General features: G+C 38.2%; 1 protein-coding gene across 2 annotated transcripts in view; it reads right to left on the reverse strand.

Annotated features, from left to right (window-relative positions):
* The window catches only part of DAPK1 (death associated protein kinase 1), an 85,720-nt gene that overhangs the window by 33,583 nt on the left and 26,061 nt on the right, over positions 1-26,076 (reverse strand). For both annotated transcript variants that reach the window (XM_030968015.1, XM_030968016.1), the window contains 2 exons: positions 10,980-11,201; positions 337-475 (listed from right to left, as the gene is read on the reverse strand). In XM_030968015.1, coding sequence (XP_030823875.1) covers positions 337-475; positions 10,980-11,201 — 361 coding nt within the window. The remainder of the gene's footprint in view (positions 1-336; positions 476-10,979; positions 11,202-26,076) is intronic.

Genomic DNA, 26,076 nt, shown 5'->3' on the forward strand with positions numbered 1-26,076 from the left:
CCACAGTTGAAAAAGGCATCTAGGTCAGAATGTTTCACCCAGATCCCATTCACAATGGAAAAAAAATATCATAGTCCTCATTTTTATTTCAGGTTTGTTTTTTCAGAATGGTTTAATTTCATCAGAAGGTGCCATTTCCCCTGAAGAAACATTTCCCAGACGGGAACTATTTACAGTTCAGTAACTTCTTTCCAATGGCTGAGCTTCTCCCTGTCTACATAAGCTAGCAAAACAAAACCATGGCCAAGATCTTCATGATGACTGATTTGTGGCTAGAATTACAAAGGACTTCAATGGATGTTGATTACAGTTTAAGTTTTTATCTGTTCCACACACCTTAAGATCAAAGTGGGCAATTTGCAGAGAGTGGAGATACTGAACACCATTAAGTATCTGTTTGAGAAATTCTGTGGCTTCCTCCTCCGTGAGAGATTCTTTCTCAGCTAAGAAGTCGAAGAGCTCCCCACCTGCAACACTTGGAGAGTAGAAGCAGAGTTATTGACAAGTTTGCTTTAACCAATGGGTTCCTTTTAGTATAGCTATCCTCAAACCTTGAAGAGCTTTGAAAAGGATCCAGATGCTTTAAATGTTTCAAATATCAGAAAAAATGATGAAAAATACTTAATTCAATACCCAAAAGAGTTAGTAGCTCCCTCCCTTCCCCTGAAAAGAATACAGTAAAAACAGTCTTACTTTCAGACAAAAAAAAGTTTAGAAAACCTGAAAAAACATAGTTAACAGTAATTTAAATGAAGTAAAAGCCTCCTATTCTCTGTATGCACATTTAAAAGAATACCATTAAATATGAAGTAACAAGACTCAAAACATACCAACACAATGGGACATGACATTATCTAGAAAATAAAACATGAATTGGCTCATATCAGTAAAATACCAGATTTCTACACCCTTACTGAAAAATAAAAATTTTAAATCTTATATTGAAATATTTATTGGCAGCTGTCCTACTTTTAGTTTCTTAATTCCCTAGAGCATCCAACTTCTGAAAATAGATTCTGGTTTTGAAATACTGTATTACAGGCACCTATATTGCTATATTGTACTCTAACATGGTGAAACCTTTTCTACATTGAAATGTCCTTAAGACTGTTTCCAGCAAGTGTTCTAACCCCCCAGCAGAAAGAAAAGAGCTAAGACAGAGTACATAAGCACATCTGGATTTTTGCATTTGAGAGAGAGAGGAATAAAGAGAAGATGATCCTCTTCTCAGCTCAGTCAAGTAGCTCTTAACCCAGCCAACAGCACGAAGAGACACTGAAGTGATAGAACTACAGCTATTCCCAAATAACAGACACGTTTCAGCTGAAGGACACAGTAGTTTGCCCACTGTGGCAAACTACTTTTCCCATCTGTGAAATCAAGGGTACTACTTAGAAAAGTCTTAGAGATTGCAAAAATGGTCATAATATCTCCTGTGTTTTTCCTTGTAACGATACTAACACAAATTCAGAAAGTGCGCTCTAATTTTTATTGCTTTTCTGCAGGAAAAGAAAATAATCTGTTCATGATTTAAAGCTCTGATTATGAAACATGAGGTGGTGATTAACATATAACAACGGGTAAATAGTTTGGATAAATTTCTTGAAATACATTTGACTTCTTTATCATGTCTACTTTTTCAGGGACTTAATCTGCATTATTGTAATGCAAATTGCATGAAAAGTGTATTTTAATGAGTTCTTGAAGCTTTCATTGAGCTGCCTAGACAATAATGAGAGTATTGTTTTGGGTATTATTTGTGTTGTAGTATTTTCTGCATGAAAGCAATTATTGAAACAAAGTGCCATTAAAATATAAGAATTATAGACTGTAAGGACGAGAGGTAATTTTAATGATTTTCTTTGTTGTTGTAGAGACATTAAAACGGAATTCCTAATGATTAAATCCAACTTGTTATTTTACAGAGACTGGTCAGAGGTGTCTTCCAAATGGACACGCATATTCTCTCATTGTTTGCTTCTGACTGAAAAAAAAAAAAAAAAAAAAAAAAAAATTCAGGCTAATGTCTGTATCTCTGCAGCACTGCACTGAACGGTCACATTCATTTCCAATTACTGGGCTAAAGGCCTTAGCATCACGTGAAGCTTGCTTCCCCATGTTTACAAGAGGATGTTGGCTGCAGTTGTTGAGTGGCTGTAAACTGCAGCACAGCCTTGCCACATGGAGCAGGCAGACTCACTGTGGCTACTGCCCCATCAAAGCCCATCAAGTGCAGGCACTCAGTGTGGTTTGGCACTGGGCTAGCTTTCACAGTTTAGGGAACCAGAGAAGATGGATCCTCAGCTGAGGAAGAGCTTGTAAGACTGCACCAAAACACTGCATCTGGGCCCACTTTTTAAGCAGCTGGAAACCCCGAAAAACAGCAAAATCTCCTGCTGGTGCTTAAACCTTTCATCAGCCATCACAAATACAAGAGAAGTACTCAGGCAGGCATTTGCAGCCGTGGCCTCTCCAAGCACTGTGCTGTCCACCCTGCAGTCTAAAACAGACTGTGACAGTGTCACACAGGTGGTGTTATGCTTCATGGCTGGCAAAGCTTGCTCTTAACTCCTCTTGGCATTTTAAAGACATGCAGTCTGTAAAACTTAATAATCATCTATGATTATCACTTATTATACACATTCCATATAGACCCCTCAAAAAAGATTTAATTCCTAAAGTTTGCAACTTTTCAAGATACCTGCATTTGTGTAAAATGGAAAGAGCCTCTTCAGTTTCTTCTTATCTGCAATTATTCTGATTCTATACTGCTGAGTACTATTATTCTGTCTTTGCCACAGATTAATTGTAATGACCTTTCTTTAATGACACACCATAAGCCTTATAATTGTGTGCAATAAAACATTATCTGTGTTTCACAGGTGATATACCTAGTGCTTGCAAATCTCAAAACTGAGGGCCAGAGAAGGCAAAAGGCTTGAAATGCTTTTTTTTTCTTCTTTAAAACTGAAAGTTCATTAGCAAAAGTGGTAGATTTTTGCAATCTGTTGTGTGCTTCTGTGATGCTTAAGCACTGTTACCCTAAGTGACTTGGCAGCCCTTGCTGAACGAGTAGGCGAGTGAGGAGGGACGAGCTGTAATGAACTCAAAGTGTTGTTCCAGAAGCAGCTGTACCCCTGGTCTGTGGGACTCTGGTGTGCCCCCTCATGTTACACATCTCACTCCTGATGTCTAGGAGGAGATCCTGCGTGGGATCACCTCAGAGAGGGGGCCGTTGTGAATTCTCCTGCTGGTAACTCCTCAGCTGTGGGGGCGAGCTCTGGGAGCCGTGCTCTCCCCTGGGGTGCTGCCATAGCTGGCAAGCACAGTGCCCATCTAGCTGCTCCTGCTGCTTACTTATGGTAGAGACATAAAGCATGAGGGAAAAGGGTTTTTATAGCAATGATAAGTAAAAGGTTATACTAGCATGCATAAGGAACTTCACCTGGAAGCTCAGAAATGCCTGGCTCCTCTGCACCATGCAACCTCCAAAGGAGGCCCTTCTCACAAATATAAGGCAGTGACCCCATGGGATGTTGCATTTTTCAGCTTCCTCTTCATGCTTGTCAGGAGACTGCTTATTCCTTACCCTTTTGCTGACTCAGGAATATCTGATGTTAAGCTGTGCTATCATGGCCATAAAAAACCCATGCTATCGCTGCAGGGCAATCTTCAAGTGAGTCGTGGAGGGTTAATACAGGTCTACACTCAACATACTTTATAAGTTTGATTTCCACAGTTAATTGACTGAAATACAATGTCCTCAGATTTATCAGTAGAGCCCAGTTTCACAGATTTTGTAATTGGATTATATGTGTAGAATAACTAGAGGATCTTGACTAGACTTCCAGATATCACAGATGAAGAAATGGGTTAGAAGAAGCCAGTAAAGACACTGGCTGTGTAAGATATTGCAGCCTTCACAAGCCTCCTAAAATGCTGTTGGGCTGTCAAGTCTAGTCCTGTGCCTCAGCCAGTGTAACAAGAGTCCCACAATACATAAACACTGCATGTTTTTGTAAACCAGAGTCACCTTCAAAGTGGAGCCAGAAGCAAGGAGAGAGCCCTATTCCACCAATGTGGATATCCCATCTCACATACAGAACCAGTGTTAATCTAAAGAAGAAGGCACAAGTAATTTCATACATCAGCCCCTTTGACTGGTCTTTATGAACATCATCTTCTACCAAGAAGCACACTGCTTCCACCTCCATTACAACGGGCCTTTGTTTCTAAATTGGCTTTGGGGATGCTGATGCACAAACACTCCGCTGAAATCTGACTGAAACCAGACCATTGCAAGGGTTTCCCAAGCCACACAAACTGGCTCCCAGCCTCTTTAGAGGCCCAAAGGCCACACAAAGGCTCCTTTGGGCCTCTACAGAGGGGCCCACACAACCAACATCTAAAAGACTGCTGCCCCCAACCACCAAGTGGATAAAGGTTCTTCCTGAAGGAAGCAGAGGCAAGAGGTTCACCAAGCACTAGTCCATCTTCCTGTAGAGGACTTTGGAGTATCTCTACCTGGTATCTCCAAGAAGCACAGAGCTTCTCTCTCTTCAATTTCTCAGTTTGCTGGTAGGAATTACCAGACAGCTTCCTGATCAGTTCTTTGTGCCCTAAGACAACTCTAAATGCCAAAATGCCAGTTCATAAAGGATGGATGGCAACCTCTTAACAGAGAAACTTAATTACAAGTCAAGTCACAGCTAAATTTCTTTATGGCTGCAAAGCCTCCCTGTTCTTGTTCACATACTGTTTTCCTCTAAAGCTTTAATTCATTAATGTGCCTGCATAAAACGTTTCTGTTTACATTTAAATTTAATAATAATTTTGCAGTCATAATGTGCTGTTCAAATATCATGCTCAATAAAATAAGAATTTGTGCTTTGTGGCAGTCACATCTTAATTCCACCTAATTGTAATGCATTATTGACCATGTTATAACACAGAAAGTCATAAGGGCTGAGAAAATCTATTTCATCATTCTAACACAACTTTTTATATTGTTTTAAAGTAGCAGAGCACATGTTTTTAGAAGTATTTTGTATAAACATTTTCACTAAGAGCAAAGCTGGTATGTGTTATTTCACTGATACTTCTAGGCAGAAGTGCTATCTTTCCTGAAATGAGAGATGTAAATTAAAGCTCTCAGCTGACTGTGTTCTTTCTTACAAAACGCAATAGTGGTAAAAGCATTTCCCAGCCTCCCCAAAGGAAGGTTGACAGATGTGATTGCAACCCACACACCTCCCTCTGGGAAATAAAATACATCACGCCCATGGAAAAAGGATTTCTGTATAGTGCTTTTGCAAGTTGCCAGGCTTTCTTAACTATGAAACAGAACTATCGTCAGATCTCAGAGGAAGTCATTATGGGAACCTACTCAGGGAACTTAGAATCAATTAACCTTCAAAGTCAGCATGGTCACCTCGTAATGACTCAGTCATATGCTATGGTCACACTGCTTATTATGCAACAGCACCTAAATGATAATTAATGATTATCTAAGGATTTCTAATGAATTTTAAAATCTACAAATGAACCCTAAAATCTAGACCCAAATCCCTTGAAGGAACATTTATCTTGCTTAGATTTCAAAACAACATAAACTAAGTTAAAGAAGCATGCCATCAATTTATTCCAGTTTTAAAACAGATGCAATTTGATAAATTACCTGAATTCTTCTCTAGTCCAAACATTTATTCTGTCAACTTGTAAAAGAAATGTTTTCCCTAGGGATTCTGTGGTCACCGGTGTATTTTATGACATCCAGTTATGCAGTTGTCAGCCCAAGACTAGACTCATATATTATTATTCTGCTTTACGCAAGAATAAGGGGGTTTGCATCCACTTCATTTCACTGCCTTTATGAATTGTGCAGTTACCAACCCACTCCTCAGAAGTACAAAGTGTATCAAACATTTTGAAACAGCAGAGCAGGGCTGCTAGCTCATTAAATTACCTACCGGCTGAACAACATTGCACTTAAATTTTTCTGTATCTAGCTACCAGAAAAATGAAGACACGATCCAGTATCACCACGCCTTTTCATTTTCATTTGTCTAGCTTCCATTAGAGACATCAACTGTCATAAAATCCTCTCTTTAGTGTGCCTAAATTCTTCAATTATACTGAACAAGAAGCATTGGCCTCAATGGTCAGCCAGAACACACGCACCAAAACCTGGACTATAATTTAAGCAGTTAAGTCCCACTAAGGGGGGGTTGGGTGAGTGGGAGAGGGCATGAGAACTCCTGTGAATCTTTTCTGCACTCAAACACCTCTGGTATTTAGGTTTCCATCACCGAAATTCCTGAAGTGCCCAAAGTCTGCATACAGCAGGTGGTTACCTTGGCCCAGCAGAGTACCTTAGTATTTCGATCTCATCTACAACATTCAGATTAATAAATGAGAAGCATTCAGGTTTAGCAAACAGGAGGGGCAGTGATTTAGCTGAGGGACTGCAGCACACAGAAACCAGTTCTCCCTTTGAGACCTGCTCACTGTGTGGCAGAGTCACACCAGCTCTCGAGTCTGTCCTGTCAGCCCTGTCAAGCCTTTGTTCCAACCTGCCTACATATTCTCTGTGCATCTATCTGTGGGCCTGGAATTTAGGATTTTGAAATCCAAAGGCGACACAAGATCTACAAATTGGTGTCACAGGGTTTGCTAACTGCATGCTACATGTCAGAAGCACCAAATATTTAATCCTCCTCTGAAATTGCAATGCAAAGCCACTTGATAATAACTTTCTCATTTACTTATGGGTAAAATTTACAAAAATCTCAGAGGTATTTCTATCAAAAGACAAGTAAAAATTAAGGAAGCCCTGTGAAGACTTCAAGCTTCTCTGGAAGACAGGCTTTAAGTCTCTTCCTGAGCATAATTGTAAAAAGTTAAATTTAAGCCCCAATAAGATAGAAGAGGAATTTAAAGAGTTCAGAGTTACTTGCTCTTATTTGCTCTTCAATGATCAATTAATGAAATTGTCATAATTTTTTACACAAGGATGTATCATCCTCTTCTTGCACTGTTCTGTTTTGATTAACAATATGAAGCTACCACCAAAGCAGAAAGTCAGAGACAGTGTGAGATACAGGACTAAGCCGAAAATAAAGTTTATGCTTTCAAATGAAGTATAAATCCTAGCATTTAATGCACAAATGCTTCTAATACTTTCAAAACTTTCTATTTTAAAAAATTTATAAAACAGATAATTGTCACTCAGAACCATGCTAGAAGAGATAACCATCTTAAATCAAGATTTCAAATTCAGAAATGAAGTTATGCTTTTTGCAGAGAAAAGTATGAATACCTAACTCCACACTACCAAGTAAAAGGAGTCAGGTATTGCTATCAAGCCATTTTTACAAAACAGACCATCTGCATTCCTTTTGTGAATTTTGAGGAACTACTGTACAATATAGGATGAAAATATTTATTTTTTGTGTTGCAGCATGAAACCATAACCAAGACTCCACAAAGAATCACAAACTGAGTATATTTTATATCTGCAGTCTATATTAAAGACCTAATAAAATGGAAGAGAAAATAAAATGGAAGAGAGAAATTATGCATGCAAGGCCAGGAAAAGGGGAACCAAGTAGGTGCAAAACATGCTTGAGGAAAGAAAATAATTATTACTGTAGAGACATCTGTGTTTTCTAGTCTGTGAAATCTGAAAAAATGATGGCTTCAGCAGAGCTCACTAGAAATAGCTTAGTACAGCTAATATATAACAGACTGTAAGAGCTGCAGCTGGATAGAAAAATGTAAAATTAGTCCAAAAAATTCAGACTAATTCAATTATTTGTGTGATAAAAGCAAAAAAAGAAAGCTATTCAGGTTTTAAGTTAGATGAGACAGTGGCTTCCAGTTTGTATGTAATATGCATAACATTCCTTTCAAGATGATGTAAAAGTCCACAGAGTGGGAATTTAAAAGGTTATTTCCAAGTCAAGAAAGGAGACATTTTTCACTAAGAGCTAGAGTTATGAAAATATGTCTGAATGCTCTAAATATACCAAAAGACTGCAATAAAGTAAGCTTCTTCAAGGATATTTCATGCTTGTCCCTGGCTGCTGAATCTTTTAAGGAAAGATTTCGTTTTAAAAGTTTCATAAATTAAATATTTTGTAGAACTTGTTTTTTTTTTTTTTTTGTAAATCAGTTTCCTGATATAAAGTAGTTCAAATAAAAACTTCCAAACACCTATGTGGATAAAGTAGCTCTGTTTTCTATTCGGTGCTGTGAGGACCTACTTGGCCACTGCAATAATTAACCAACTGCCCACATATTCCTGCATATAAATCATGACCTTGAATAGAATCAGAGAATGGCTTGTGCTGGAAGGGACCTTAAAGATCATCAAGCTCCAACTCCCCAGCCATGAGCAGGGTCACCTCCCACTAGACCAGTTGCTCAGAGCCCCATCCAACCTGGCCTTGAGCTCTTCCAGGAATGGAGATCCAGAACTTCTCTGGGCAACCTGCTCCAGCGCCTCACCACCCTCACAGTTAAGAATTTCTTCCTAATAACCAGTCTGAGTATGCCATTTTTCAATGTGATGCCATTCCCCCTTGTTCAGTCAATTGCTCACCTCTGAGAAACTGCCAATTAGTAAGGCAGAAAAATGTTTAGGAGGCTGTATGCAAACCTCTTGCTGAAGCAGAAAATAAAAATCAATAGTGAACAGGCCATAGACCCTGTCACCCTGGGACTGTGCATGTTGACATATGGCAACAAAAGGGCAGCTGTGGTTGCTCAATTATACAAAATTGTGTCTCTGTGTGATATACTGCCTCATAATTGTAGTCAGAACAGAACACAAGAGCCAGGAAATACACTATGTTCTAATCAAAATGGAAAATGGACACGTAGGGTAGATTCTGAAGATAGAGAAACAGGTTATTTAATGAGATTTCAGCTTTATTTCTGTTCATATGAAATTGCTCTATAAGAACAAAGACTGTCAAGAGGGTAGGTCCCTAGGCAAAATGTGAATATTAGAACATTAGAGAAAAAGGATTACATATTTAATGTCTAAGCATGCAATTAAAATGACAATCCTGTCTATTCAATAGCTTTATGTAACATCACAGTGATTTTGAGAACTACAAAACTTTGTAGCAGTTAGCATATTCAAGTTTACAAAGGGATTGCTAACATCATCTTTTCTTCTTTGACTGTCTAAATAAATAAATGCATTACCTTTGGGGTATCCAAAACAGCACTTCTTCAATTGAAAGACTCACAAAGCAGTTTGGAAAAGTGAAAAAAAAAAAACTCAGATTGAAACTATATAGGGATTGCTCACCTCGCAAAACAATTACCTAAATTGCAATACAAATAATTTGCTGAGCTTCATGACATCAAGCTTATGAAATACGCAGATAGTCATTCTTCTGTTCAATGGACAGTGGTGGTTACACACTGATACCCACACAGAGCAACCTTGCTGCCAAAAGAGCTCCCATTCCATGCCTGAAGTGGGGGTGGGTGGGGTAGTCCCATTCCTCCTACCACTGCTGTGATTACCAAGTCTCCCTCACAGCTTCCGAGTACAGACACTGGCCTGACTTCATCTGCACAGAGTTCAGAGCAGAAGCAGCTGCAGAAGCAGCAATCCTCTGACAGCAAAGTTGTAGAGCAAGAGAACATGAGAGTTAGCATCAAGTAGGGAGAGGAAGAAACATCACACTAATTTTGCTGTGTATTCACATCACACTTCAAAGAATTCTGAACAAAACCCAGAAATAGTAAGAATATAAGGAACTTTTACTTTATACGAGATGATAATTTAGTTTGGAAAAAAAAAAACTTATTTAAATTATCCACATTTGTCAAACTAATGCAAGTGTATACAACTGGAACTAAAAAACCAAGCCAGACTACAACTATTACAATAAAATATCACATGCTGGACTAGAAGCGTAAAAATATGTTTGCATAAGCATAACAAAATAGTATCATTCATATATAGACCATAGGAAAAAATGGAACTCCAAAAGCTACATCCTAGTTTTCTTTTCAAATCTGTACTGTAAATATACATGTTACTGAAACCATGCAACACTGAAGTACCCTTATAAAGTGGAAATACCATTTATCAAAGCTAGTAAACAGGAAGACAAAACCTGCACAAGAAAAAACACATGGACAGCCCACAAAAAGACACAAGTGCTGCCCAAGACTCCTGCATGCATGAATTTCTTACTGTACAGTATGGTTAACTGATACCGAGCAGGTATGGCAATAAAAAAGTGCCAGGCATGCCATCTGTGTAAAGATATGCACATTCCAGCAGCACCACTCTTAACACGTGACTAAGGCTTAACTCCTACAATTGCAGTCTTTGAGGAAGAAAAAGCCAGACTTTAAAAAATGGAGAAGTAGCTTCTGCTGACATATTTAGCTCAATCTATTAGCAATGACATTGGATGAAAAATTGGGAACTAAACCAGTATAACAGTATGAAACAGTGTGGAAGTTCAGTTCTCGTTTTAACAAGAGAGAACTGTGGGAAAATTCTGTTCTATGTGGGTTAGAAAATGAGAAAAGGCATTCACTGAGGCCATTTTACACCAACACAAAACACAGTGAAATTTCCTAAACTACTCTCTACTTAGAATCTCTATTTTCCTGTGCTCTGATCTTCAAATCATTATATTTAGTTCCAGGCCATTCTTTTGGATCCATAACATCAACATTAAAGTAAAAAGCAGAAAAAAAGAAATCCTAAATATGCTGATTTTTTTAAAAAAGACTTTGTAGTGCATTCAGAGTGAAAAATATGCGTGGAAATCAGGAAACTATAACACTGACTAAAAACCAAAGATTTCTAAGGCTATTACCTATTTTCTTTTGGGGTGATAAGGAACTTCCATTGAATCACTGCAATTCTCAAAGTGTTTGTTTTTAAAAACAAAAGAAACAAATATTGTCCTACAAGTCCGTGGGTCTCTAGAGTTACTTACAGCTCCAGAATGAGAATGACATCTGTTTTATTCTCATAGACGTCATGAAGCGTTATCACATTGGGATGCCGAATCTCTTTCAGTATTCCAACTTCTCGCTCGATATCTTCCCGGCTCACTCCACGACGGCTGGACTTCGTTCTCCTTTTCTTGATGAATTTTGCTGCAAACTGCAGGCCGGTACTTTTCTCACGGCATTTTTTCACTACAGCAAACTGCCCACTGAAAAACAAAGAGATGATGGGGGTTCAGTTCAAGACAATTTACAGTAAAGAGTAGCCTGTTTGCTGTGGTGGGGGAAATCAGCTTTTAACTCTGCCCGACCTAAGTATATAACTGCTTCTTATGCCATCTAGAATAACATTTGAAGAAAACCTAGAAGAGGCAAGAAATGTAATTTAAGATTAATTAAATCTTAAATTGTCACACAAATGTACACATTTCAGCACATCAGTAAGTAAAAGGTAGCACCTTACCAGTGAGGACTGCTGGATTTTTGACAAATACATGCACTGGGGATTACTGGGCAAAAGCAATGGTTTCTGGTTTTCTCCTCCCATATGCTTGTTGAATATTTTTTCTTTGTTCTGCAGTTGAGACAATTCGTAGTTTCTTACAATCTACATTATTTGTCAATATTCACTTTTTTTCTATATATATTCTATCCTTAAGTTTGTTTAAAAAAAAAAATTTAAAACAAAACTTGGTTTCATGACACTGCTTTGGATTTTGAAAGCACCAACTAAACACAGTAGTATGAAGAATTACTCATCTTGTTAAGTACAAGTTTGAAGATGGGAAAAGTACCGAGCCACTGAGAAAAAAAAAACTATGTTTGTATTACAAAACAGAAGAAACTCCAGGAAGCTGCTGACTCCAGCACACCATCATTGATGTAGAAGCCTGCTGTTGCCAGATGATCTAGATCAGAAATCTCCAGGAGCCTAATGTTGATTTAAAGAAAGAACAAGATTTCTAGAAGTGTTTTTCTTTTAAGTTTCTCTAATCTCTTGTTGAGGATTCTCAGGAAATTCTGTTCCTGTTTTTTTCACTCTATGAAGGAATAATAGAATTACAGAATGATACTAAGGAGAACATTTTTTGAAGCTACCCTACGCTGGTAACTGAAGAAGATCTGTTCTCTAAAGCAGATTTAGAACAGCAATTAAATCAGAGCTAGCCTTAATAGGTTTGACTACATGAACAGCCATATAGCACTCAGAGCTACACATTTCATGCCACCATTACTATGCTGATCCCGCATGGTACTCTGAGTCACACACTGTCTTGAACTGGGACATGCAGTTGGGCAAGACTAAATGACTGTCACTCGTGAAAGGGCAGGGCAAAGACAGGACCTCTCATGTGAACTCTTAGAAAGACACTCTAGAGCAGCCACCACCATCTGGGAAATCTTTGAATGCAGCCATGGGTAGTGAGTGAAGTAAACTTTGACAGAAGTCTTAAACCTCAACAGTCTAAAGTTGAGGTTTAGATTTGTTTCAGTATTATGATCACCATTCAAGTTTCATTCTTCATTGTTTAATGAAATCAATTCATGAACTTGTGAGAAGATGTTATATTGCATGAAAAATGACTTTGCCTTAAATTCCACCTGCTCCCAATTCCACACAAAGTTTTCAAGGATCAGATTTCCATATGGGGACTGCCACATTATTATTACAAACTGCAGTGGACAGAGCAGTGCTTCAGACCACACCATATCCTCTTCTCCATCACACACAGGCTGGAAGACCTGCTTCACTTGCCCAGACTTGGCCTGCTAGTGTTATCAGAGACGCTCTTTGACATGTAAGACTTTCATATGTGACTGAAAGAGAAAGCACAGACCTCTGGAACACCCGTGTCATCCTAAACTGACAGCAGAGAGCTAGACAAGGAATCTTAAGGTCATCAGCCTTCTCTGCCCGGTTCAGTCCAATTTCACAAAAACTGAGTTTGATCTCCAAGCTCTGAGCAATTTTGCACTGCCAGAGTAGAGGTATTTGCACAGCTGAATTGAAAACATAGCCTTTCTGGCTCTTGCTTCCAGTGAGAAAAGCAAGTGATTGTCTCACACTCTCCCCCACAGCACGCACATCTCCACAGAGATACAAAGCTTTATTTAAAAAGCAGTCAGTTTTGCAGAAAATTCACAGTTTCAGAGAAACAACAAAGTGGAGTAGTAGACAGATGCAGACATCATCACAACTCCAAACAGCTACTTAAGCTCATAGATCACAAGGAAGTCAAAAGCTGCTGTTTGTCTTCTGACGACCTAGCTGGCTTTTAGGCTAGAAGTCTAAAATGTCTGATAGAGGAAGAAAAATATTTCTGCTTATGATTCATCCACAGGCTTGAATGCTGAATGGCTAACCACTCTCTTATCGCTGCACAGCCTCTATGTTTAGGAAAAGCTACTGCTTCACTGTGGAAAATCAACAAAACAAACAAAAAAAAGAAACAACCCTCCTGTCTACCCACCCTCACCCTCCTGTAATCCCTACACAACCCCTACAATGCAAATCAAACAAACACGGAAACAACAACCCCCAAAATAAAATATTAGAACCAAAATTACATCTAACATCAGCTCTGGAAGGAAAAAGGAAAAACATAAATCAAAACTACACAGACATACAATATATTCTGATATCCAAGATTTAATTATAAAAGTTGGCGGGGATTAAGAGTTGTCTGTGTTTTACTGACATGATGATTTTTACATAGTATTATGCATATTTTAATTACATCATTCCCCAAAGCCACTTCATGCTTGCAACGCCTTTAAGGCTAAGACTGTTTAATCTTATTTTGGCAATGGGTCAACTATGATGTTACAGCATGAGGTTGACATCCTGTAACAAAGGGGGCTACATACAAAAAGCAGATCTCCTCTCTCCTGAGATATGCCATTTATTTTTTCAGTTGCTCGTTATTTTCTCTCTCCACAACCACCTGTTGGAAGGATGCCCTGACCTATCACTATTCAACATAAAAGTGTTATCAGAAGTCCAATACATTGTTTAAAACACATTACTTTAAAGATTGGTCTCATCCACAGTTTGACAGGAGGTGAAGCTCCAAAAATCTTTGACACTGCTCAAGACTGTAAGAAGTTCATCAACTAACAGGTATCGTGAGTAAGTGCCAGTTATACACCAAATAACCTTCTTATTGTTGCTGTTGTGGTATTTATTCAGCACACAACCGCACAATTAGCTGCTTGTTATTAAACGCTGTACATGCAGATCACACTTAAGCTGCAATCAAAGGGGCTGTTTCATGCCTGTGATCCCTAAGCCACACCACTTTACAACTCTCTCTAAACTCCTGTTTTAAAAGCAGAGGAGATGTGTATATCAAAATGTATTTACTGGGTTTCCCCTTGCAGAACTGCAGTGACAAGCTGATATAAATCAGCTTTGCACACATAACACTCATAGAATATCCAGTAATATCTTCCCAAAGATCCTACATTTTCAGAGTCAGCATTCATTCATACAGCATCTTCAAAGCCAGACAAGTCCTTCAGTTTTTTAAGTTTCCTTGCTTTTGTAGGTTTGATTTAAAGTGCACGGAGTCAAAAAATTACTGCCATTTTAGAAGAAAATTACACTAACTACCCTGCACCCTCTTCCCAAAGTAAATCACAAATTCATACTAAATAAAGTATCTGACATCATTCTTTTTCCACATAGCAGAATCAGGTTAAACAGCCAGGCAGGACGACAGCTTGATGTAAGAACAAATACTTCTGCTAATAATAGTAATTTGTTTTGTGATCTTGTAATCCTTAACTCAAACAGCCCTTAATTACTACCTTAAACCTACTCCTTGTGGGACACTTGGCATACATCCATATCCAGTGATTTTTCAGACTCACTTCAGAACAAGTACTTACCCATTACCTAATCATGACATTTCTGTATCCTTTTTACATCATGAGACACACTGCCCTTTACAATAAATATATGTATAGCAGAAGTCACGCAGATAGGGGATGGAAACACCAATAAAGCCCCTGTATGTCAACTTTTATTGGTCTTTGCCTAGAGGGATCACAAAAAAACTACTCAGCAGCATGAATTAAGGAAAGTTTTAAATACAGAAACATTTGGTTTAGAATCAAAGGGAAAACACAAAAGAGTACTTCCATTTTTTCCACAAGGATGATGACAGTGATTAGGGGTGGCAGATACCCTGTATTCTTTCCCACTCCCAGCCATCTGCACCAGCTCTATCCAGGTAGTTTTTTCTTTGAAGAGTAAAACTCTTGCTCCAAGAACCTGGTGAAAGAGTTCTAAGCTGGACACAGAGTTGGTCCAGAAGACTGCCTTCCAAAGTTTGATGGGAGCAGGAGATAGCAGTAAGGAAAAGGCATTAAGTTGCCATCAGAGTAATAAGGTGCCTCAGTATGTTTCTGACATGCAGGCATTTTCTTCCTATTTAAAAATTTGATATTCAGTACACAACTCTGAAAACATAATGTACTGAGATTCAAAAAATACTTTCACTATTTGTTTGACTACTCCCCTTTTTAAAATTACACTAATCCAACAGAAAGAGATTTACATAATACTATTTGATCAGCCTGTGGAAGAAACTGCAACTCGATGATGGGGCGACTTGTTTCCTCCAACAGAACACCTATCAGCATGCTGCACACGTCTGTCTTTCCTCAGAGATCTCCTGCAGGGAAGGCAAATGGACCAGGGGATGTGCAGCCCCAGGAGCACCCCAGCATCTGTCAGCCCCACCAGCAACCACTGCTATCCATTACTGTCCGTCACCAAAGGCATCTGACCTGCTTCTGCTAATAATAATAAAAGGTTAGCTCTCACAAAACTCACTGGTGAGGCAGCAGTGTCCAAGTCTTTTCCAAAGAACAAGAACACTTGTCCACAAACTTGACCACTTGGCAACATGAAGGAAGAGCATCTATATATCTGATAGGAGAACAAGCTGGAAGCACCTGAAGCCTATTAATCACCATAAACTTGTTTCAGGCTGCACATAAACAGTTGTTATAGGAAAGGGCAAAGTGGCCATAGCATAACAGAAGTAGTAATTTTGGGAGTCACATGAAAAAAAGCAGTACTAAAGAAAGGAAAAAAGGAAAAGTTAAACATGATACAGTATTTAAGCTATAGAGAAAATACTCCTCAAATGATATATGAGTGACTAAGCAGAAGAATAATCAGCTGGAAACTGATGGTGGGCCACAGAGATCACTGTTAAGTGCTGGCTATTTCAAGTACTACTAATACAGAAAAGTAAACATAAGGGTTTAACTAGATCTGACTGTGGAGCAATAAAAAGTTGAGTGCTGCAAGTACACAGGCAGGAGATGAACATGTGTTAGGCAATTGTGCAGTACATTTCCAATAGGTGCAGAGTTAAAATGAAATTGCAATTTACACCCACCAATATAATGCATGCCAATACATTTTCCTTAGAAATATTTTGGAAAAGCAGCAAAGACAAAAAGAGCAACAGCAAGGGAGGGGAAGCAAAGGGGAAAACTAGACAGATTTATAAAAAACCCAAGTGTACTAACACCTGGTATTTCAAAGTTCTGATAACTCCTAACTTCCAAATTCCTTGTTAGGCACAGATGAATTTATACACTTATAACATCCACATCTTTTAAATTATTTTTCTGTATTTCTGACTTAGAATAAATTTTGGTGTCTGATTAGCAACTTCCAAAAGTAACAAGATTCCACCATTGAGACTCAATGCATGTATGTGATGCTAAGTTTAATTATCCTTCACTATGAATACATCAAATATTTAATTTAAAGCTATTTTCCCAAAATATGCAAAAGTATAAAAATAATTATTCCTTTATGTAATGCTTTAAATCAATAAAACCCCAACTTTCAAAAGGAACTCTATTATATTATTAATATATAATTTATTTAGATACTTTTTTGTCTCTATCCATCTTCTGATACTTCTGTTGTACTATCTATTCAAATACAGTTGGAGCAGTGTAACTGTTAACTTAAAAATTAATAGAAGCATTTTTAGAGTATCTAAGGCATGACAACATGAAGCAATCAGAATCTGAGGTTTCAAGCCGTGTAAGAAGCAGGTGGGCTAAGTCAAATTTTAAAACATATTTATAGACTAAAGTGCCTACCATAACTTTGTGTAATTGAATGGCAATCAGGTACCTCTCCCCAACCCCTCCATGCTGTGATGGGGAGGAGAATCAGGAAAAAAATTAAAAACTCAAGAGTTAAAATGAGAACAGTCTATAACAGATAATAGCTGCAATGATAATAAAAATACTAATAAAACCAATTACAGCAACAGTAACAATGGAAAGAAGAGGGTGTGTGTGAGAGAGAGTAATAAAACCCAAGAGAGAGAAGAATAAAACCCAAGAGAGAAAAGTAACGCACAACACAATTGCTCAGCACACACTGAGCAATTGTCCAAATCCATCCCCCAGCAATGATTGCCCCTCTCTTATGATAAACTCCCCCTGGATTATTTTTTGGGTATGATTTTCATGGTATGGTATATAACATGGCCCCAAATTTGCCAGTTGGGGTCAGCTGTCCTGGCTGAGCAGACTCTCCCAGCTTCTTGTGCAGCTGCTGGCTGGCAGAGCATGGGAAGATGAAAAGTCCTTGCCTTAAGGTAAGTGCTACTGAGGAGCAACAGAAACCTCAGTGTGTTACCAACATTATTCTCATGCTAAATCCAAACCACAGCACTGTAAGAGCTATTAAGAAGAAAACTAACTTTATTACAGCTGAAACCAGACACAAAGAAGTAGAGAATTTGTCCAATCTATTAATTTCCCCAACATTTTAAAGCTTGTGCCTCATATTTTTGTGGTTTGGTTATTTTAAAAACAAATCATGCCTTTTAGCTATGTATTTATATCCTGCAGAAATTATCTTGTGCTGTCAACGTCAGAAATTATCTTGTGCTGTCAACGTCAGAACATAATACTGATAAAATTGGAAGTTTCTGTTGCTCTGCTGATTTCTGTAATTTCATTAGGTTGCTAACAGACTTCTCTAGATGTTTGCTAAGCTTACAGAAAAGTGATTTTTTCACTGTTTTCTCAGATACCCAGAAGAGCCACTAGTCCTAAGAGATGACATAAGAGCATGATAAAAAAATTTATGACAGATCTAAATAAGGTATCTCAGAAAAATATATACTGTTTACTGGTTTTTACTATTATTTCTAAAATGCTTCATATTATTCCAAGAAGTGCATGAAAAATTTTAGTGGAATAGATATGCATAGAGATGGGGAAGAAGAGAAAAAGTGATAAAAAGACAAGAGACTTTTACTTCACCCATGTACAGATATGCATGCCTATGCAGTACTGAGTGCTACAAAGTATTTTAATTGCTTATGGTGAGGGTGGTTTATCATAGAATTAAACTGCTTTCTGTGCCACATATTAAAAAGGGCAAGTTGTGTGCCATTGCCAAGGCTCCCTATGGAGCCCATTTATCCATTTATGGATTTGGTCAAAATCACATCTCACTGAACACAGCTCTTCAGTACAGTAATTAAGCAAGGCTGGCCCTGAGAGAAGGGGATGAAGAAAGACAGCTACATACTGTGCCTCAATGTCAAAAGTAAGACCAAGCATGCCTATACAAGTTTTCATGTCCTTTCCCAAGCAGCCTCACCTGAAGGATCAGCATCTGCTCAGGATTTTCTTATTCCAGTGAGAGAACCACAATAAAGATTTTCCAACATACTTAATGTCAAACAAGTTAAACAGTTGGAGCATGAATACATGCACACACCTGTGCACACATTTGCTGAGCTGAAGACCACTTATTAACTAGCACAGGCCATCAGGCAGAGATGAGGCTCCTGCATCAGCAATTTGGCAGTAAACATCAATTGCAGATGACTGAAGAACTCTTCGTATTTACAAATAAGAAGCTTAGAAATAATGCAATCTCGCGATTAGGCTGAACTTCATAAAGTAGAATAAAGCACAAGTTTCAGCCATTCTCTGTGTACATATAAATATGCACAGTATCTCTGTATACATTACTATGAGGATTTTCAACACAGGATAAAAAATATGAATGGATTATATTTTGGGATTATACTTTGTTTACTGTTTATTTTATACACATTATAGTGTGAAGCAAATACATATCTGATACATTTTATCATAAGAAGTAAGTGAGTTTCTGTCCTTGAAAAGGGTTTTGATTAGATATATAGCACCTTGAAAAAGAAATTTAAAGTCAAAATGTTTGCAATATTTTTATCCTGCTGCTACAGTTTGTCTGAAGGCTAATGCATACCCATGCCAAGTATGCCTGCTGTGTTACCAGAGGAGAATGCAGTCCTCTCTTTTATCCAAGGAGAATGCCTTCACAATTTTTTCCTTTTAAAAATGGCTTCACTTCAATCCACAGCTCAAAACTGAACAGGATTTCCATGAAATCCTGGGTTCTGATGGGGTTGTACCAATTCTCCCCATGGAGCTACAAGCAGATGTGCTCAGTGTGATTCCCAAGTGTTATCAGGTGACCTTGAAGGGGGAAGAAGAGTGGAAGGAATTATGAAGAGTAGAGGCAGAGATGCTTTATTATGTGATTCAGTGAGAAAACATCTATGAAAACACTTGAACAAAGTGATGTAAGTTCTGTTTGTGTTCAGAAGAAATGGTTAAAGGGGGAAGAATGGAAAGGAAGATGGTGGATTCGCTCCAGCTGGGAATGCCAAGGCCTAGAGAATAAACAGTGTGGGAAACCATATATTAAATCTACTGCTGTTTATCCTCTTATCTGTTTGGAGAAGTAGAATTTCTGTGTAGAGATAACATAGATGTTTACAGAGACTTGTAGGCCCTGTCCCAGACATGCTTCAGCTCCCTGTTGGGAGAAAGATCAAAGCAGAGGCATAAAAAGCACAGGGAGGTCACAGCATGCTGCTAAACTACGCGTGCTCAGGCCCTGGATAAATGGGCACAGCAGCAGCTCTGCCACCCGCAAGGATTGGACTGAGCCTGATGGTGCCTGTGCCCTCACTCGTGTCTCTGCTGCCCAGCCTTGTTTTAGGATCCTCCAGTTAGTGAGGTAATGGAGTAAACTTATTCTTTGCATTTCAGCTGCGGGCTTTTTGTTGTTTTTCTGGTCATTCTGAATATTCAATCAATATTCTGCATGCATTGATTAACAGTTCAAAACAGAAATTATTTGTATTTTCCTTACACAGTCCAACCCCTTTATATTTAATTAGATGTGGCTGAACTATGGTTTGCTCTGCCTCTTTAAAGGAATGTTTAGGTGAGTTATGATGCATCACACATTAACAGAACCATAGAATAGTTTGGGTTGGAAGGGACCTTAAACATCAGGTTCCAACTCCCCTGCAATAGGCAGGGGGACACCTCCCACTAAACCAGATTGCTCAAAGCTCCATCCAACTTTGCATTTTCAGGGATGGGGCATCCACAACTTCTCTGGGCAACCAGTTCCTCCAGTGCCTCACCACCCTCACAGTTAGGAATTTCTTCCTAATATCTACTCTAAGAAGTCCTTCTTCCATTTTAAAGCCATTGCTCTTGTTTTATCACTACACACCCTTGTGAAAAATCCCTCTCCAGCCTTCCTCTAAGCCGCCTTCAGGTATTGAAAAGCTGCTGTAAAGTCCCTGCAGAACCCTCTCTTTTCCAGGCTGACAGCCCCAACTCTCTCAGTCTGTCGGTATATAGCCTGGCATTACAGTATAGGAACAAGTAAATGATGTTCAATCACCATATAAGAAAGACATTCAGCTATTAGAGATCACCCAAAGGAGGTCCATGAGGATGGAGAAGGGCCTTGAGGGGGAGCTAATGATGAGCAGCTGAGGCCACTTGATCTTTCAGCCTGGAGGAGACTGAGGACAGACCTCACTGCAGTTACAACTTCCTCAGGAAAGAAAGAGAGGGGCAGGCACTGATCTGTTCTCTGTGGTGACCAGTGACAGGACCTTCAGACCTGAAGCTGTGTCTGGGGAGTGTGCATATCAGGAGGGTGTCTGGGCCCTGGAACAGGCTCCCCAGGGCTGTAGTGACAGCACCAGCCTGGCAGAGTTCCAGAAGCATTTGAACAACACTCACGCATATGGTGTGTTTTTTGCAGATGTCCTGCGCAGGACCAGGAGCTGGACTCAATGATCCTGATAGGTCATTTCCAACTCAGTATATTACACGAATCTATGAACATTGTTAATGTTCAAGACCCTTTCAATTGCCAAAATAAAGGCAAAGATATTAAATTACAACAAAGCACTAAAACAATAACAGATGTCACAAATTTAATTTAAACAAATCATAAGAACATCACCTCTGAAGAATTTATTTGCATTGAACTCAAATTTATCTCTAAAAATACCATTGCTCAAAAGAATGAGGAAGAGGAATACGGGAGTTACAGCAAAGAATGGAAAGCTCTGTTTTCCAATATGTACAGTCTTTCAATAAATATTTATTATTTAAACTGCCATACAAAGCAGGTAATTGTGAGACAGTCAAGGCTTATGAAGCCATTTCGTAATTGTTTAAAATCATTAGACAACGAAGTTTGCCTAGGACTTTAAATAAGAATTAACATCCATAAACTCAAATTGGCAGGCAACAACTCAATAATGCAATAGAAATTTCACAAAGCCCTGCAGAAACCACCTGCTCAGAAGAAAATGCTGTGTGAGAAAGATGCATCTTTAAGCTTTGATGAGTCTTTAAGCTTAACCTTTGATCCTGCCTAAATTTTGCATTTCTATGTGCCTCATTAGTTAGCCTTAAATTCAGGTTAACATTTTTATTGACTTTTCACTTTTTTAAGGGCAAGAAGAACTTCCAATGACTCAATTTCCCTCAGTTTAGATAATTGTAAAATTAATTTATGTTTTCCCAAGTCGTCTTCAAACTTCTTATGGCATTAAAAATAACATTTATAATTTTCTTTTTCAAATTCAATGAAAGAGTGATCTGTAAAACTCATGTGCAAGGTAAATGAAAAAACCCACACATTAAATCATTACCTTCTGATCAAGACATGACAGAACTTCATACAAAATGCTATCTAAAAGTGTAAAACTTAATGTTGGTGAATACACAATAAGATTTAAGAAATCACACAGAATTCTTCAAACTATTTCTCTGGGTAGATTTCTCTTTTCAACTCTGATACAGTGGAATCATTCTGGGAAGCACTTGAAGATTCACAGAAATAGCTCCCATCTGTTAAATGCAATGCCATGTCCGCTTTCAAATGAAGACCTTTGAATAAAGTGTTTTGTTACTTTTAACACACAGCTGCAACCATTCCATGAGTTTATTCCACCTCCTGATTAGAAATAATGGTAGGGACAACAAACCTGACAAGCCCAAGATTTAAGAGAGTTTGGAGCACAGTACCTCCTAGTATCCACCCTCCTGTCCTTTCTGCCCTACCCACGGTGGTGACCGGGTTCCCTGGTTACAATACATGGGATACATGAGCCTTGTTCTTGGATACACCAACCTTGTTTTCCCTCACCACTGTGGCAACAGGTGCCACGCTGTGCAATGTGCTCTATTTCTTCTGCTCTATGGTTTGCGGTCTTTCTTGGTCAAAATTCTGCAATACAAATGAATTACTACTAGCTTGCCTTTCCCTTTTTATTAAAACTTGTTCCCTTTTATTGAACAAGCTGTATGCTTTCATGGGCTGTTTACCTCTGGTGTTTACCAGCTTCAGTCCTCTTCATCCCATTCACTGTGCTCTTTTAATACAAGAGGAAGGTTTCCTTCTAATGATTTTCACCACTGTCAGTCCCCTGTATTTATCTTCCTCACTCAGCTGTCTAAATTCCAGATTTTTAAGACTTCCACCTTCATCTGCAGTTTCAGCACTTGCAAGTCCACCTTCTCTAGTATCTCAACAAATCTCAGTGTTCAAGTCATTGTTGTCCAAAACTAGGAAAAATCACAAATTTCTCCTCATTCCTTTCAGCTCTGTTCTCATTGATACTGCTCTTTCTCGTTCTTACACATTCACCTGACACCAGCACAAGGGCCAGGTATTCAGACCTCTTCCAGAAGCTCAATTAAAGAAATGAATCAGTACTCCCCACAAAGTCTCTCCTAATGAGAGATGAATGAGAGAGATTTGGAGAGATGCCCTTCTCCAAATCACCCTCTGGTTGCCTATACTGTGTTCTCTGCTTGACACTTGCTTTTCTCCCAACTTACCTAGCTCACCTTCACAATAAAATGGCAAAGCACACCAAAAACATAACTGAAAAGAAAACCATCCAAACCCACACTATCCTGATAATTACGCTTCTGTTCTGGATTAAACAGTGTGCTGAATCCCAAACATGATGTCCACATCCAGTACTTTTAACACTCAGTAGGGTTTATTCAGTATGTAGATAGAAACAGTTCTTCAGCACCTATTATTTTCTCAGCTATGGATGTATGAAATGGATGTTCATTGCATGTTCCAGTTAACACACATGGTTTTAAACAAATACTTTACCAAAAAAAGGGATCAAACAGTAATCCAAGTCATCAATGTGAAGCTTCCACACACCACATTAAAAATACAATTCTGCTGCTTTCAAGGTTATTTACTCCCTTTTATTTAGATAGCTTAATTACTTGTTAGAGGTCTTTTAATGAATAAATAAAAAGTAAGAGCATATATGCACAAAGACTAAGTTTAACTTAACAGTTAAACAGATGTTAAACACTTAAGCAGATGGCACATCTCACAGTTACGCATCAATCTGCAACATGGGTAAAAGGATTGCTCTACAAATCTTGCTGGATAACCAGCATCAATATAGAAACTATCCATCTCCCCCTCCCCAACATCCTCCCCTTCTCACATGTATAAAAAAAAAAATCTGTTCCTTAAGCAATAGTATTTCAGTGGGAAATTCTTGGACATTTACCTACCCACTTGCTTTTGGGTCCAACTCAGTTCATTTTAAGTACTGCCCCATTTAAAGTACAAACCTTCTGAAGTTCCTGTATTTGCCAAGATATTTCACTCACAGAAATTCTGTTATGTAGGAAGTTTCATATTTCTTTTCTAATTTCAATCCACTATTTTTTCAAAGATGTAAATATAACTCCTTCTGGTTAGCTTTAGGTTTTTTTACTTCCTCTCTTTATCAACAGTCTCACCATAACTGAACTAAATGGCACAATCACCCAAAAACACACTAAAATAATTTTTCTTTGGCTTACTGCATGTATATAGCTCTAACTCTGAAGACAGAGAAAACTGCAGCACCAGAATGCTGTCCAACCTGAGAGCACAGCACAGATTCAATCGCTGGAGCCGGGAGAAAAGACAGTGACAAGGATTTTATTTTTTTTTTTATATAGCTAACTTCTAGCCAAATCCCTCTAAGTGTCTCTAACCCTGTTCCTTAAAGGAAAAATAAAACCTATGACCTAGCAATTCAATCTACGCAGCTTTTATGTTAAAATATGCTGAACTGAAGATGGTTGCTTGTTATTACTTTGGTAATAACATGGTTTTATTTAACATGGAAATATATTCTATTAGAACCTTGTGCTACAGCAACAATCACAGTATTCTTTTGAAAGTAATGGATGAAAATCACTGGTGCCAAAACAGCTCACTTCATTAAAAACACAGTGTTCTCCTCCTTTGGTAGGATTTGGAAGTGCTGTTGTACAGAACTAGAGAGACAGCAAATTTGGAGCATGACTGCAAATAATTACATGGGCCCAGGTTAAGCATGCATTTTATTTGCATAAGTACTCCTTGTGGAACAAGAATGAGTTTTCCAGCTAGACTCCTAGAGAGAATTTGAGAATACAGGAAAACATCTAGTTTTTGGAGGTCTGATTATCTAACGTTTTCAGAACTTAAATGAAAAATATGAACAGAACACTAAAAATTAAAAAGCTTGTGTAAAATTCATATGAGAAATAGATGCATCATCACTTTATTCATCTATTGGACCTCTTTCATTGCATGAAAAAAACAGCAACACGTACACTTTCTCTCAAAAAATATAAAATATTCCTTGCATGTTTTTTAATATGATTTTTGCCTATAAGAACTTTGACTTATCATAAAAAAGCTAGCAGTATGCATTTAGTCAAGAAAAGAGTACTCTGTTTCATTTTTCAGTGTTATGCAGAGAGTACCATTAACCTTTCTTTATATTTATAGGTAGCTGAGTTAATCTTCTTTTAAAGCAGAGAAATGGATTAAGTGATTTCTAGAGATCGTTTTATAAAGTATGAAGCTAGACCGTGAAGACATCCCACTTCTGCAACTGGATGTTGTGCACAGAAGCTCTCTCCTGAATGTAAGGTTTGACCTAACACCACCTCCATTTCTGATCTCAGCAGTCAGGGTTTTGAAACAGTCAGAAGTCCATATGCCTATTTCAATGATCTTTATGAACACTTGGAAAACTATTACACTGAAGGAAAGGCTGGAAACTGTTGTAACCAATGCTGACACTTTTATTAATGCAAGGAGTAAGCTCAACAAATATTAGCAGTTAAATATAACTGAAAAAAGGGAAAATGTTGCAAGTCCATATCAGCATTACTAAAAATAAGAGGTTTTCTAAATTCAGCTTCTTTCTCAAAATATAATTTTTTTTCCACATTTAGTTTTGACTAAGGAAATTTGTCATCCAAACAGTTGCATATTTAGAATTGCTAACATTACTGATAAGTTTCACTTTCTACAGTAATACAGTCAGTCTCCAAGAGATTCTAATGCACCAATTCCAGCTCAGTGCTTCAGCTCTTCCTACTCAGATGAAGAGGTAGGCATCAGAATAAAAACACTTTCACATGGATTTCAGCTTAACAGCTGCAGCTGAAAGGTTTTCTTCCTGTTACAAGGGCTGAGAGAAAAGGACTCTACAAACTACAAGGAAGCACTTTAGAAATTATAGTCTTAATCAAAATGCATTTCTGTAGAATTTTGCAGTGTAGAATTGTAACTGACCTACACAACCTGGCTTTGCCACCCTCCATCCTTGTGCTTCATCAGCTACAGATAAGCAATACTGCACCAGAGAAAAGGCAAGCACAATGACTTGGAAATATTTGGAGGAG

Source organism: Camarhynchus parvulus, chromosome Z, assembly GCF_901933205.1.
Source record: "Camarhynchus parvulus chromosome Z, STF_HiC, whole genome shotgun sequence".
Classification (NCBI taxonomy): Eukaryota; Metazoa; Chordata; class Aves; order Passeriformes; family Thraupidae; genus Camarhynchus; species Camarhynchus parvulus.